This window comes from Tarenaya hassleriana, unplaced genomic scaffold, assembly GCF_000463585.1.
Source record: "Tarenaya hassleriana unplaced genomic scaffold, ASM46358v1 Cleome21, whole genome shotgun sequence".
NCBI lineage: Eukaryota > Viridiplantae > Streptophyta > Magnoliopsida > Brassicales > Cleomaceae > Tarenaya > Tarenaya hassleriana.
The window spans coordinates 1,368,146-1,383,637 of NW_010965451.1; the positions used below are offsets into that span (position 1 = coordinate 1,368,146).

The window sequence follows — 15,492 nt, forward strand, 5'->3', positions numbered from 1 at the left end:
ATATATAATCATAATTATAGTTAAACTGGATTCGATAAAAAATTTGTAATTTGTTTTTAAAAATAAGTATTTTTTTCATGAAACCCGAAAGGAACCAAACCAAACTAAATGTAATATAAAATCAGAATAGATATAGCAAATTCGAACCTGAAAACCGGAATACCCAACCATATTCTTAATCTTTAGTTCAAGTTTTGTTAAATACTGAAACTATGCAATTGTTTTTTTTTTCTGGGAAGATATTTATCCTATTTTTAATAGAGGATCGCCTTACATTTGGAGATGCATATATGAACTGTAAGAAAAATATTCAAAGAAGACCTGAAATTCGAAACTTCATATTCAAAAGAGAGGTCTACAATGATATTTATTAATCATCACATCAATTTTTTTTTTATAAAAAAATGGATTTGCCAATAGAAATAAATAACCAAAACGATAGCTTTGGTTACAACAACAAATTTATACAAATGTACAATTTTTTTTTTTAAATCGTACAAACAGCTTCAACAGCAAGTCTGTTCGCAGCGCCTCCACAATTAGATGCTCCAAACTTAACCTCCGACACATTGACCGAACATCTCTCTTTTCCAACACATTCCTTTGTCAGAACGGCCACAGCGTCGTTGCTTGCGTCGCAAGTATCCTTGTTGAAGGATCCGCATTCGCCACGTGGATTTCCAAAGCTGGCGAATTTGATCTCGGAGATTCTTTTCCCGTTGCAAGAAAGTTCTAGAACGTTGTTCTCGTATACGTTTGCGCATACGGTCGTGACTGCAACTGTCTGAAATCTTACGAGTGAAGGGTTACCTCCCATCTCTTCGAACAAAACCAATGTGTTTTTCCCTTTTGGGTTGAAGAAAGAACGAGGAACATGGTACCTGAAACAAACCCATATCATGTTTTTTTTTTAAAAAAAACAAGATTTTTGGATCGAACACATGAAAAAAGAATCGATCTTTTCGAGTAAACTTCGATAAAGATTTGTACTTGATTAAAAAAAGAACTCGACTGAGATGAAATTCGAGAAAGGTTTACCATCTTTGAGTGGGTTGACCGCAGTTGGACCGACACTTCTCACTGCCATATGAGCCTCTGTAATCACAAACCTCGGAACATCCGTCTTGGCCGGCGAGAAAGCTCGGCCAGTAACGTCCGATGTTATTACCGTTGATCCAAGCGGTCCCTTTTCCGAGCCCTTGAAGATCCACGACAACTGGTTCGGTTCCATAAGGAGCCTTGAAACTTGTCTGAATCGTTTTACACACAAAGCAAAGTTAGGTCAAATCCAAATGAATGATTTCTCGATGATGATGATGATGATGTGGATTATTACCTTGTACCATGTCATCATTCTGTTTGTCGGGACATTGCTCTTTGACCATCCAGAAGATGATCTATCCGACCTGAAAAACTGGTTCTTGAAGCCATTCAAACCTGTCTTGTAAGTCCAAGCCTGAGTAGACAAGTCCTTGACAGCGGTCTCTGCTCCTGCTCCGTTTCTTCCGACAATTTGAACAGATCCCGTTATTCCAGCTGGTGCCAGATCAAAGAAAGATCCATAGTTCTGTTGTGGAATGATTCAAAAAACCAGAACCCATCAAACCATATATAAAACACTTCTGATATGTCTTTCCAAGCTCATGTAGATAAGGAGTGTGTGTGTATATATATAATCTGTTTATATTTACCTGGAACCCGACAGTGACGCTAAGCAAACTAATAATGTTAACTCCGGGGATAAATTTAACTGTTGGCTCGAAAACATAGTTGAATTTTCCATCTTTAGCCCATTGAGAGCCTGGAAAACAAAAACCAGATCCACAAATATAATAGCATGTTAGGGTAATTATCAAAGTATTCAAAAACCGGTTACTTGGTTCACAAGGCAATTGATCATATCGTTAACTCACCGACGTGTTCTCCATTGACATAGACATGAAGGACGTGGGCAGTGCAGTTGATACGGAGAGACGAGTTGTTGCCCAAAACGGGATCGTTTTGGTCGAGATTGACCTTAGTCATGTACCAGAGATAATCACTCTGATCATCCGCCATCTCCTTCTGATCCACGAGCTTGCTGAACGTAGCATCTCCCCTTCCCTTCATCACCATCTCCTCCACATCCTCTAATCTCCATGACCATCTCATCTTCTTCGCTTTATCTTTCCCTTTCTTCTCCATCACCGATGTCTGAGCGTTCACCTGATAACCACATCCTCATCATCATCATCATGTACATACATAATGCTATATAATGCATGTTTTTTCTTGAGAAAGAAGGAATTTTGCGAGATGGGTTTTGCGTGGATTATATGAAATCGAACCTTGGCTGTGTTATAAGTTTCGGTTTTGCAATCTGGAAGAACAGTGACGGACCAAGCTGGGATTGTGTAGTTTCTGCCTTGTACGTTTATTGTAGCATCAGAAGAAGTGTTTGCGTTGCTGAAGAAGCAGCTCGATGCTTCCTTGGTTGCGTAAGTAGTTGCCTATATATTCATCAATGTTTATAAACATTCCACAAGTTAATTCCGTATTAAATAATAATAATAAATAAATAAATAAATGAGAGTTTTAAATGTTATTACAGAGACTGAGTTCCCAAAGTCAACGTTGGAGACTTCGCCTTGGGTGAGTGTTGTCTCCATGGAGTGAAGCACGTCGTGGAGTTGCTTCAAGTGCCCGTATTTCGGTTGGTTCAAGTTTCCTAAATCGTAAATTAAAAAAAAAATTGTTATTAAAATTCGAATATTCTGTAATATTTTTATGAAAAGTTTAAAAAAATGATTGATTCGTATGAAATCTACCGTATTCGTCAAGAGGAGCATTGTAATCGTACGTGGTCGTGATGTACGGACCCCCTGTTGTTCTGCCAAAGTTGGTACCTCCATGGAACTATATATATATATATATAACGTTTTCATGGTTAATGTAATTGTTAATATTTTGAAATTAAAAAATAAAAAATGTTTTTTTTGAAAAAGAACGAACCATGTAATAGTTCTGGAAACTCCCTCCTTTCTGGAAGAATCTTGCGACAGCAAAAGCAAGATCTTCTGCGGTTCTGTACGGATCTTTCCCTCCCCAGCTCTTGAACCTAAAATTTACAAAAACAAATATAAATACCATTAAAAAACCAAAATTATAACTAAAATTAGTAGTTTTTTATTGTTTTGTTGGGATAAATATGATTAAGATCAAGTTGATAACTATAATTAGTAGTCATTGTTTTTGCAATAAAATCAGAGACAGTCATAATGGATAAAAATGCATACCAGCCGGTCCAGTTTTCGGTCCACATCTTAGGAGTGTTAGGGTTATTGGGTCTGAAGTCATGGCAGTAGAATCCATTGCACGTGTTTAGCTGAATATAAATAGATTAATAAAAAAAATGAGAATTTTAATATATAATAAATTAATTAACAAAAATATTATTTTGTTAAAAAAAATCGAAATAATTTGGTACGAACCATGGGTTGTGGGGCATCGTCTTGTTGGCACATAATCCACGGGACACCAATGTTAAGTGACTGAGCCATATTGGCACACCAATTTATATATTCTTTCCCAGCTGCTCCATATGGTCCCATTACATTCCCATACTCATTTTCTATCTGTTCAATTACATATAATTAATTAAATATAATAAAATTATATTTGATAGATTCATGTCTTTGTGTGTGTGTGTGTGTATACCTGGGCAAGGATAATGGGACCTCCTTGTGATGCAAAGAGATTCTCCTTCCTCATCATGTCTACTATGAGAGTTGTGAAAGTATGCATCTCATACTGCAAATTTAAATTTAGAAAATGATTAGGAGGATATATATATATATATTGAAATAATGATATAATATTATATCTGTTAGTTTGCAAATTGAATTACCATGAAGATACTGTTGTTAGTCCTCATTTGGACTCCGGGCAAATTGTGTAACCACACTGGGAACCCTCTATATGTAAACATTCATCATTAAGAACAAAGTTAGATTTCAAAGTTTAGTTTTAATTGTTTCATCATCATACATATGTATATGTATAACAGTATATGTATATATATATATGTATGATATGATCAATATAAGAAAGAATAATGGCGATGATGATAATGGGTGTTACCCGTAGTTCCATTCGGCACAGGCATACGGTCCAATTCGCAAAACTGCGTATAATCCTTCACTCTGAATATTTTTTATGAATCGGATCAAGTCTAAATTCCCCGAAAAATCGTACTGACGACGAATTGGCTCGTGGGCATTCCAAAACACGTATGTCTCGATCGCGTCGAGTCCCCCTTCTTTACCTTTCCTTATGAGATCCGGCCACATCTAATATATATATAACCCATTGAAAAATACATATCAAACGATGCATACATACATGTATGTATATGTTTTGATGATATGTATGTGTATATGTATACCTCGACCGTGCTTCTTGGGTAATGAATCGAACCGGAGAGAAGAATTCGACGTTTGCCATCAATGGTGATGGCTCGGCTGTCGTGAGAGACGGTGGCGGCGTAGACAGAAGTGAAAAGACAAGACAAAAGAAGGATGTTTCTAAGACAATCCATTAGATACGTCTCCTTATCCAAAGCTCTTTGGGAAATTGATGAATATATGATGTGAAGAAAGAATGGCGTGTATTTATAAGGGGAGACATGTGGTCTTTGCTGTAATTTGTTGGTCGTTTTCTGACTCATCTCTACTTATCTATAACCGAGGTTAAATAGATATTAGTGTTATTTATAGAATTAAATCCTTTTATAAATATAAATTAGTGATATTTATAGAAGTCAATCCGTTTATTTGACGGTTTAGATATGATTTAGTCTTTTTTTTTTATAGAAGTCAATCCGTTGTACCCTTGAACGAAATACGTTTGAATTACCATGTTAGGGTCACGGAAGTTTAACATGCCACTTGATCTAAAGTACTATTGTTTCAAGCATCCAAGAATCATATTTAACATGGATCGGATACCAAAATTTTGCAGTATACCCGATTTCGATTTCATCATCTCGGGCTTTTTTGTAGTCTATCTGATCTCGGTTTCGTAAAGATCGGATACCCGATCTACATGTACACACGGGGCATGGTAAAGCCGAGACAGTTGACTACAAGGCGAGCAGTGTCGAGGTGTTAGTTACGGAGACAAGAGCGGAGAGCAGAACCCACGGTAGCAACTAGCAAGGCATTCGGGTTCATCACGTCCCCTAACACAACGTCGACTACGTTGGAAACCCGACATTTTAAAACCCTAGTTACGTTTAAAATGGAAATTTAAAACGTTGTCTCGCGACCATCATTTGAACGAAACCCTAATTTCGCCTCGCCACCTTTCAACTCAACTTCCGACCATCAACCTCATATCTCGACCTCTCCTCTTGGCTCGGATTACCCGTACCTAGTGAATGTACGGGTAATCGGCCAACTAGACCCGCACTCAAACCCATGGCATAAGTCCTCACCGGCCACAAAATTCGGTTACCCATGTCCCTAATTTCCATCCATGCCCTCATGACATAAATTTCACACAATAGATCAGTCAAGAGTCCAAAACAAAATGCATCCAATGTTTCAATCGATCCCAAATTTCATATACATTTAAAAGACTAACAGAAAAAGGTTTTCTGGCTGGATGAAAAGCCAAGCCGTAGACGAACACGATAGCGGGAAATGCAGAAAGCGTTTCGAGAATAAAGAAACGTGGATCAGCCGGATTTAGGAAAATGTCGAGACAACAGCTTCGCAATCTCCAAGAACCCGACCTTGTCTTTCCCCTCAAAAATCGTCTTCAACTTCTCATCGCAGTTTATCTCCCTCTTGTTTGCCGGATTCTACATGAACCAAAACACGTTTTAGTCGGAATCACTTGTTTAACAGGCCATCAATGGAGAAACAACATACTCTGAGCACAAACGAAATGATCAATGTTAATCTACAGCATTCATACCCCCATCATTCCAATCAGTTTTAAGCATAAGAAGAAAACCAACACTAAATTCTGTGTTCAAGCACATCTCATTAATGGCTTGTTAATGTTTGGCTTCGAAATCTTTGAACTTTGAACAGAGAAAACCATTTCCACTCCACAACCAATGAATAAATACCAATAGCTCTTGCTTCAAAATATTTGCCCAGAATCCTGTAACTCAACACTGCATCTGTTTAGGCATTGGATCGAAACTCTTCAATCCAATACCTCAATCCATCATTCAAGAGGATACAAATTTCCTGATGATGAACAATTCGGTGACAAGAACAACACAGAGCGGACATTAATCCACTGAGCCAAAAATGCAAAGCAACAGAGAACGGCCTGACGTTACCGATAACATTCGCATCCCAAACAGTGGATTTTACCCATACACATAGAGATACTTCGCACACGATTCGTATAATCAAACCTCAAACGGCTGATTCTACTCGTAAAAAATGCATGATGAGACGAAATGAATAACTCGAGAAGAGGATGAAGACAAAAAATCCATAACCTGGAGGTTGTGAAGCTTGATGTGCTCCCAGATTTTCTTCACGGCTGTGGTACGAGAAGCTTCGTTGGTGCCGAGGAAGCTAGCGAGCTGCTGCGAAACAGGAACCGCTTTCAGTATACCTTTTCCTTCTTTAGCACTTCCGGCGCCGGTGGAGGTGGCTGAAGAAGACGCCGCCTTCGCCATCAGAGTCCTGCAAGCTCCGAAAACCCTAGAAGTTGCCGCCATTTTCTTCGACGCGATTTCAAATTTTTTCTCCTGGAAGAGAGGAAGAAAACAGAAGCACTGTATCCTAAAACCCTAAGAAGACGGAATGGTTCTGTGGAGCCTTCGCCACCTTTATTCATTTGGGCTTCAATGAATTAGTTTTGGTCTTTGGGCTTTGAGCTTTGAGCTTTGGGCTTAAGGTTAAATTTATTCATATATTTTATTTAAATTCGAAAAAATAAAAATAAAAAACAAATACCGAATTAATAAAAATCCGACAATTATAATCCAAACACCAAACTTTTGAAAGAATAATAGATATATGTTAACAAAATCCATTACAAGTCTTTCAATAATCCATTATGTTAAACAAAATGCCTAAACATTGTACGGAATGAAATTATACGATTGGATTTATACGAATTTACAAATAACTATCGGGTCAATTTTTGAAAAGAGAGAAAATATAAGGGTCGATGTGCACTTTTAAGCTAAAATTATAATTAGGGTTTGAATCTTTGATTCTTTGTGATGCCAAACGGTGTCGTTTCACGGATGCGAGCTATATTGACTGTTCCTCGCACGCGCTCTCTCTGGCGACCGACCGGCGGGCGCTCCGCCGCAAGATCGCCGGATAAGTCTCCGTATCCGCCGCATCACCACCACGTTGCATAGGTGAGACTTTCATGCGGCTTTATTTTTTTGCTTAACGCAACGTTTTTCATCTGAATCCAACATTTGCGATGTTTCTGTCCAAATGCCTAGCACGATTTCTCAGTTCACGATGTTCCCTTGCTCCATGAAAAAAAATCGCAGTTTCTGAAAAATATTTTGTTGAAACTATCTTATCTTCTGTCTATAATCTACACTCTTAATGTTGTCGAGATCGATTTCATGTTGTAGAAACCTAATTAACTGCAGTAATGGTTGGGTTTGGTCAGCTTATCAAGCAGTATTTTAATGCAAAATGTTTCTGTAAGTCCTCGAGATCTCTCATCATCATGCCCTACACTGACATGAGTTATGTGGGTTTTGCATAGGAACCGATTATTGTGCTTCGAAATACTTGTTAGGGGGTAGTGTCGGTTTTGTTTCAAACTACAATTTGGCATTTTCCTGTTTGTCGTGTTCATGTTGATAGTCCTAAAGTGCTAATTTTTAAATCATCTCCACTAGGGTTTAGCTGATATAAGCTCGCCATTTGAATCTATCTAGATAGATATATGTATATTAAGTTTTAGATCATCTCCACTAGGGTTTAGCTGATATAAGCTCGCCATTTGAATCTATATATATATATAATGAGATTATTGCCACTATGCTGAAGTCACCCATGTTGGTTCAAGGGAGAATGACGAGGAGTTCACAACTAGGTTCACTATGTGTGGCCCATTAAAGATGGGGAATTCCTCATCTTCTCTGTTTATTTAATGTTATCTGGTTAAGGTTGAGGCTTGGTCAATCTCTTAGTTTAGTACGCTTAAGCGGGAACTAATATGCTCTCTATATAAAGGAAAAGGACATGATTAGATATAACTAAATCACTATTTAGGCAGTGATGGCAGAGATATATACCTGGTTTTTTCTAGTGTTAAAGATGATTATTCTAGGTGATGACAATGACACGACAAAGTAGGGAATGACATGGATTTTGGTTGTGATGTCTTTTTTTCCATCAGCTTCCACTTATCTAAAGTTATGTTTTAATGTGTAAGCATATCTTGTGGGCCTTCTCACCCAATGATTTATTTGTTTTCCTCTATTTTTTTCCCCTTCCTTTTGTTCTGTAAAATCGTAGCATGCCTTCTTCTTTTGTTTCGAGCTAAAATATGAAGTGAACATTCATTTAAGTTTCCAGCAATCCTCCTCCCGAGATTTTAAATCAGTGATTTCTGCGGAAAACACTCATGAACCCGCAAATCCTTATTCATGGTCTCCCCATGAAAACGAGAATCCTTGCTTTGGAACTATGTTGAAATAATCCTGGAGTTGAAAAGTCTGCTTTTTAACTGAATGGTTGGTAAAATTAATCGCATCAAAATTTGCCTTTTCCTGCTTTTGTGAGGGAAGATAACGAACTAGAGAGCATTGAGACTAAAATGAAACCCGTGGTGGTCCAATATGCCTGTTCATGTGCTGTGACTGTTAGTATCCACAAGTGGTTTCTATTGTTATTCTTTTTCTGATCTATCCCTCTCATTGTTTTCTTCAGTTGATGCACTTGCAGGTGATTAGTAAAGCATAGAGGCCCTTTTTTATCAAGGAACCCCACAAAGGCACAGCACTAAATCCACAGAAGAGTGGGTTGCAAGTTTTGTCACTTTCGTTTCACCACTTGGCAAATGGAAAATTCGTATATGCTTAGCTTCCCTTCTTATCTCGTACATGGTTTCACTGTCTTATTCTGAAACTTAGAAGTATTACCATCTAGCCTAAAAAATGGGAAAAAAAAGTCATCCGATATGATCAAAATTCCACATCATTGTTTTTGTCTAATACTAATATTATTCCTCGGTTGCAGGCTGAAAAACTCTCAGTGGTCTCTTGTTCATCCCATTCCTAGTTGTTACTTTCTGCTGGACTTCACTTCAACTTCACTCGATGCAGTGCCATGTAAGCAATGAACCGATAACCCACCAACATCAATGCCATGACAGACACGTCTATCCATAAACTGTTCAGTCCCATTGATTTAACGGCCGGGAAATCTCCAACTCTGCACCAAACTCCCTTTGAGCACTCATAGTAATCGTCATCACTGTACTGAACACCCAAAAGAAGCTTGTAGCAGTAATAGCTATAGCTCAGGTACTTGAGCCAGACGATGAAGGGAGGGATGTGTTGCACGTAGTACCCTCCGGCAATGAGAAAGACAAGCGTAGTGACGGATGCTAACGTTGTGGCTTGTTTAATGTTCATGAGAAAAGCTCCAAAGGCTAAGCCGAGACCTTGAGCGACAAGGACGTTGTAGAGAACAACCAGTAGTGAGAGGATAAATGTAGTGGGGTCAGGTTTGAGCCCACCCATCCAGTAAATTATGAACACAAACGCGGTTGGAAGTGCGAGTTCCAGGGGCAGGTCACCGATATTCCTAGCCATGAAGTATGAGGAAAGACGGTACATTCCGGAAGATCGTTCCTTGATTAACATTCTCTTCTCTTGAGGAAATGTGAAAACTGCGTTGTAGAGTGGGTAGAAGCCCCAAAAGACCGAGAAGAAGAATAGCAAGGCAACCTGTATTCATAGCTCCTTCATTAGCATCTCGAAAGATAGCAAGATGAATAAATGTAGGAGTCCGGTTAGATCATCAAGATTTTGTATTGTGGATCAAGAGATCTGAAGAATCATATGCATCTTTACGCAAGGATTCTGCCTTCAATCTGATTAAGGGAGGAGAAATAATAATTCAGGCTGTTCATTCTCTACTTAATTTTCATTCAGAATTAGAATCTTACTCTATCTTGAATGTGAGATTTTGGCGTGTGCCACCACAGAAGGCCGCCAAGAAAAGCCACACTGACGACTTGGAAAATTCTAAGCTTGTTGAATGATTCATATCTCCTCTCCCTGACCCCCCTTTGGAGCAGCACACTGAACTGGTACCACCAACTTGTGCACCATTGTTCTGGCTTGAAGTTGTTTCCTGCTTGATTTCAGAAAAGATGCATCATTTAACAGCAGTACAGGAGCAGGACAAAGCAAGTCTACTTGGAACACATTATCCCATGAGTAGGAACTAGGCGTTGTGAACTGGGGAGCGGAGAAAATTACCACCAGCTTTGGCATAGTCATTTCCATGCGATTCGGAGTTGCAGAGTTCAGCTTTCAGTTTAGTAGAAATGTTCTTCTCATAAGCTGAAACAAGGGCTTCTTTCACTGTCTTTTGCTCTTGCTCCGAGTTCTCTGCTTGAGAATCAGGTGTGATTCCTGTAATTTTCACGTTTTGATGGATAACAAGAAAGAGGTGGTGGTTAGGGAGACAATTACAGATGACAAGAAAGGGTTCTCATCCGGTTTTTTCTTGATCTAGAAGTAGAAAAGAAAGGAAGAATTACCATTAGCAAGGTCAAGTAAGAGGTCAGCTGGGTTGACTGTCATGGAAGTGGAGAACCCGACAGAGCTGAAATACTCAAGGGCTGAAGATGCAGGGCCGTAGTAAATGGGGCTACCTTCAGACAGCAAAACCACCTTGTCGAACATGTGGTATAACCGGCTCGACGGCTGGTGAATGGTGGTGATAACTGTTCTTCCTCCAGAAGCTAGCCGTTTGATTGTGGTCACAATACGTTGAGCAGTGGTCGAATCAAGACCAGACGTCGGTTCGTCGAGAAGGAGCAAACTCGGGTTGATCAGCATTTCTTGACCAATGCTGACCCTCTTTTTTTCTCCTCCTGATATTCCTCTGAACAAGGGCCCTCCAATCATGCTGTTTTGGCACCGAGTCAATCCCAGTTCTGTAATAACTCGGTCCACATGATCAGCCTTCTCATCCCTCGTCAAGCTGCTTGGTAGACGCAGAAGTGCAGTGAAGAAGAGGGTTTCCCAGACAGTGAGGTGAGGGTACAGAATATCATCCTGGGCGACAAAACCTGTTCTGCGCTTGATGGAGCCGGAAAAAGGCAAACCATTGTATGTGATTTTCCCAGAGAAAGTTCCAGAGAGACGCCCTCCAAGTGCTGAAAGAAGAGTGGTTTTGCCACTTCCTGATGGACCTAACATCGCCAATATCTCTCCCGGGCAAACCATTCCCGTTATGCCATTCAAGATCCTCTTCTCCTTGCTGCTCCAGGTACCCCAGCACGAACCCTTCTGCTCAATCTTAACTTTGTAGACAATCTCCTCAAACTGTCCACAAGAAAAACCAATGGCAGGAACCAGGTATCATTAGATTGAACTTTCCATCTGGTAAAACAGTGATCACACAATTAACACAAAACTTGATGAAACCGAAAAAGTACAAGACGGTTTTTTTTCTTCTGATTTTCAGGTAGAGAGAGGCACCTTGAGAGTTATCGGGTACAAGGTTTGCTGGAAACCAGGTTGTGAATTGGCCATGATGGGGAAAGCCAGTACGGCCTTGTCCTGCATCTCTGACTTGTCCGCCTGACCTTGTGCCAGGCCTCCGCCATTTTCTTCAGGTCTTGGTGCTATGCAGTTCTGAGGCATGATGGTTCGTGGTGGCAAATTATGGAGAGGCTTATACGATGATGGAAGAATGATATCGGAGATACACCAAAGGAGAGAGTTGAGGTTAGTGGAGTTTCTCTCTTCACACCTTTGCTAACTTTGGCTTGACTCCTTCAAAGTGAAACCCTGTAAGCACATAAATATATAGTACTACCGAGAAGAGACCACTCACACTTAGAATTTCTCCTGTTTGCAAAAAGGAGAGAGAGAGAGAGAGGCTTTACGATGTTGGCCGATCAATCGTCTATGGTGGGTTCCCACCTTCACTCCCCTCCCTTCCTTTAAATTATTCTAAAGCTAACCTTTACCAAATATTTATACCTATCTCTTCCTTTGTTCCATTTATCAGAATCTTACCTCTAGTTCAGTTTTTTTTATTAATCAGCACCCTCCTTGACCCTTGTGGATTCTTACGCGTGTGAACTGTCGCTTTACGCCGTTAACAATTCTAAAGTTGAGAAATTCTGCAGATATAGTGAGTTCCAATGCTTCTAACCGTATGATGTGATTGCAGACAATCAGAGGCTTTTAGCCGTTGGAGGACCAACTCGTGGACTTTAACCTGCTCGAGCGATATATTAAACAGGTAAGGCCTTGAACTATTTTCACATAGAGAAGAATAGTGGATTCGATACGAGCCGTGGCTGGAGAAAATGATTGAATAGAACCGAAAATGGAAAAGAGAAAAGCTGGGAGGGAAATGGGTTTGCATAATACATGCACAATAATGATGCTTTCCACCATCCAAAACTAAAATTGCCTTGATCACAACAGCAGATGCAAGTGGGAGGAAGATCCTCGAGATCTTTCAAAAATAGTATATGTGTGTTATGGGGTTTTCAGTGTCACATGCCATTTTCTTCACATAACATAGTTTCCTTTTTTAATATATGAATATCTCTCATATCATTTCCTATATTGTCTGCATTACCACGCTTCATGTGCTCATGTTGCCTGCATGTGAAACATTTTCTTTCCCCACAAATCATTTTTCTTCTAACCAAAAGAACATTTTGTTTTGTTTTTTTTTTTAAACCAATAGATCTGGTCGTAGATATATACCCTCTTCACATCATTTAGGATTTGATTTGTCTTCTTCTTTTTTTTTTCCATCACACATGTGAAAACAAGTTTCCAGCACGCCAGTCTTAAGCGTGATAATAAGACAAACCCTTTTACTGTGTCATGTTGCTTTTGGTCACCATTTAGTTAAATCTTTTCAAAGCTTCAGTTTTTTTTCTTTCTGTGTATGTTGTTATGTGCTTTTAATGAATATGAATAGAAACAAGAATTCGTATTGCCAGTCTTAAATAAACTTGGGATTGATCATGGCGATGTTGATGTTGATGTTATTCTATGCAAATACCATTATTATATGCAGTAACCTTCATTCACTTGTGCTATGAGAAAAGCTCATATTGATGTGAGAAGAGAATATAACTCCTTGGCCATGAATAATAGTTTAGCACAAAGCCATACAAATAACTTGGATTATTTTCCACATGCATTGTCCTCAATCTCGCACTCTCACTTGGATATTCCTCCATGTCAAATATATATGAAATTTTTTATAACTAAACAAACCATATCACTCTCTTTGCAGATAATCTATCTATTTATTTGGTTCCTTTTTTGGTTTTTTTTCAACAATTTTTGGGTTGATACATGAACAAGTAGTATAATTGGGGAAGTCCCACCTCAATTTTTGGGTTCGATTCTTTCTGAGATCTGAATTTTTATTTGAACCGGTCAGTTTTGGTTAGAGTTACTCCACGTGGTTTTCCGGCTATTGCACGGAGTCGGGGGTTGACTGTTCGAGATGTCGTCCGGCCTGTGGTGTGGAACGGTGTTTGGCCCAAAAGACTGTGAGATGGGTTTTCCAACAAGTAGTATAATTCTATGTTTATTTGTGAAGCAGCTACATAGTAAGTTGCATGAACTCTCTTATATTTTACGCATAATAGTTATATTTTCGTTTCCTGCAGAAAATGACTCGATTCATGCAATGGTATCTGTCACCAGCTTTCGTGAGAACTCGAAATTCTTCAGACAGAACAGCAGAGCCATGTCGGAGCTGCATTTATGTCTCTCCTAATTTCAGTATAAAACGAATAAATAAAAGCTCCGGGTTTATTCTCTACGGAAGAACACTATGCTCCATTGCCTTTGTTTTTATTTATTTATTTATTTATTTTATTCTTCTCTTACAAAAAGATAGTTGAAATGATTTAAATCTAAAACGAGTATTGATGATGTTAGCGATTCGAACATTGCTTTGATGATTTTGAAGAAAGAAATAAGTGAAAAAACTATTATATTATTTGTAAATAATGTGTACATACACGAAATATTATTCCCAAAAGTTTCGATTCTTTGGTATTTTAAATTTATTTTTTAATAATATATAATAATGTGGCAGATCTCAGTGTCTGCTGATCGAGTCAAAGTTGTAGAGGGATTAAACTAATCTAGGCTTTGAAATATAATAATAATAATAATAATAATAATAATATTGAGTGATGTAGCGTTGCGGTTACGAGCATGTGATTACCCAATTTTTATTATCGAGAATTCTTTTCCCCTGTATTTATTCTTCGGTTATATGGAAAGAATATTAACTCCTTCGAAGAGTGGACCGACATAAGCGAGCCGAGACGATATTAGTTATAAAAAAAAAGGAATTTAAATAATTCTGCAATAGGGCAAAGGAGATCGTAGTATAAGATGATAGTGAAAGCATTAGATTTAGATCCTCCACCTCACCCCTCCCGTGGAAAATTCCAATTCTTTTGTTCTTTTATTTATTTTTATTCACTTCAATTCAAAACCTACTTGTCTAGGAGATTTCTTTTTTCTGTGTTTGAGTAATTTCAACAACCCACTAGCTAGTTTGTCTTAAAATGAAATATATATACACACATATATATATTGTTTTAAATATTTATTATGGTAATAAGCCTTTTTAACTTTCATGTGACAATATAATATAAGAGTACACATAACGCTCCATTGGACCGTTTATACGAGTTAGAATAAATTTTGTAACGAAGTTGTCCAAAATAATGGTCATATGAATAACAAAAAAAAACATCAAAGCACAAAAGTAAAAATTGTGCACTTCTTGAACCAAGCCAATCAAAATTTGAGACACACACACACACACACACACACACACACATATATATATATATATATATATATATATATATATATATATATACTGAATTATCAATGAATGATAATTTTGTTAAGATTAAGGAAATATTTGTGAGAGGGACTTCTTCCTTTCATTTTCAATTTTATTCGGATTTGGACCATTTAGTTATAGGAAAAAATAATAATATCTTTTCTTTTTCCATTCGTTTCTTCTATGCTAAAGTACTGCCAACACTCGAATCCTCCAAATGAGATACGACCATTATGTGATCGCATTATTTAAATATCTAACATATCATACATACATACATATATACATACATTTTTTTATAATATGGAAGTTAGTCGCGTTTTTGACCCAACTAAATTTTCCAGATGACCGAAAAAACCCAGATGAATACCTCTTCTCACGCTTGAGTTTGAACCCAATAAAAACATACTTTACA

At 38.2% G+C, this 15,492-nt stretch overlaps 3 protein-coding genes and 2 long non-coding RNA genes across 6 annotated transcripts; 2 read left to right on the forward strand and 3 right to left on the reverse strand.

The window, feature by feature from the left end:
* Positions 1-416: 416 nt before the first annotated feature.
* Positions 417-4,593, reverse strand: LOC104814390 (beta-galactosidase 15). Its single transcript, XM_010542409.1, has 15 exons — positions 4,424-4,593; positions 4,120-4,328; positions 3,887-3,953; positions 3,697-3,789; positions 3,471-3,614; positions 3,276-3,364; positions 2,992-3,097; positions 2,808-2,895; positions 2,589-2,707; positions 2,328-2,489; positions 1,914-2,205; positions 1,692-1,801; positions 1,337-1,567; positions 1,039-1,250; positions 417-881 (listed from the first exon to the last, which is right to left on the reverse strand). Exons 1-15 carry the CDS (start codon positions 4,574-4,576, stop codon positions 488-490), a joined length of 2,469 nt encoding a protein of 822 aa, XP_010540711.1. The 5' UTR covers positions 4,577-4,593; the 3' UTR covers positions 417-487.
* A 930-nt stretch (positions 4,594-5,523) lies between these two features.
* On the reverse strand, positions 5,524-6,808 carry LOC104814391 (upstream activation factor subunit UAF30). The gene is made up of 2 exons (XM_010542410.1): positions 6,500-6,808; positions 5,524-5,842 (listed from the first exon to the last, which is right to left on the reverse strand). The coding sequence occupies exons 1-2, from the start codon at positions 6,722-6,724 to the stop codon at positions 5,717-5,719; spliced, it is 351 nt and encodes a 116-aa protein (XP_010540712.1). The 5' UTR covers positions 6,725-6,808; the 3' UTR covers positions 5,524-5,716.
* A 437-nt stretch (positions 6,809-7,245) lies between these two features.
* Positions 7,246-9,317, forward strand: LOC104814394. Its single transcript, XR_771906.1, has 3 exons — positions 7,246-7,378; positions 8,916-9,056; positions 9,225-9,317. It is a non-coding gene; the product is annotated as an uncharacterized LOC104814394 (long non-coding RNA).
* Positions 9,045-12,114, reverse strand: LOC104814393 (ABC transporter G family member 14). Its single transcript, XM_010542411.2, has 5 exons — positions 11,705-12,114; positions 10,759-11,548; positions 10,475-10,630; positions 10,159-10,346; positions 9,045-9,937 (listed from the first exon to the last, which is right to left on the reverse strand). The coding sequence occupies exons 1-5, from the start codon at positions 11,867-11,869 to the stop codon at positions 9,287-9,289; spliced, it is 1,950 nt and encodes a 649-aa protein (XP_010540713.1). The 5' UTR covers positions 11,870-12,114; the 3' UTR covers positions 9,045-9,286.
* LOC104814392 lies at positions 11,865-14,084 on the forward strand. Of its 2 annotated transcripts, XR_771905.1 has the most exons (4): positions 11,865-11,953; positions 12,405-12,476; positions 13,644-13,755; positions 13,876-14,084. It is a non-coding gene; the product is annotated as an uncharacterized LOC104814392 (long non-coding RNA). The 2 variants fall into 2 exon arrangements; XR_771904.1 differs by having other exon boundaries at positions 13,644-14,084.
* The last annotated feature ends 1,408 nt before the right edge of the window (positions 14,085-15,492 follow it).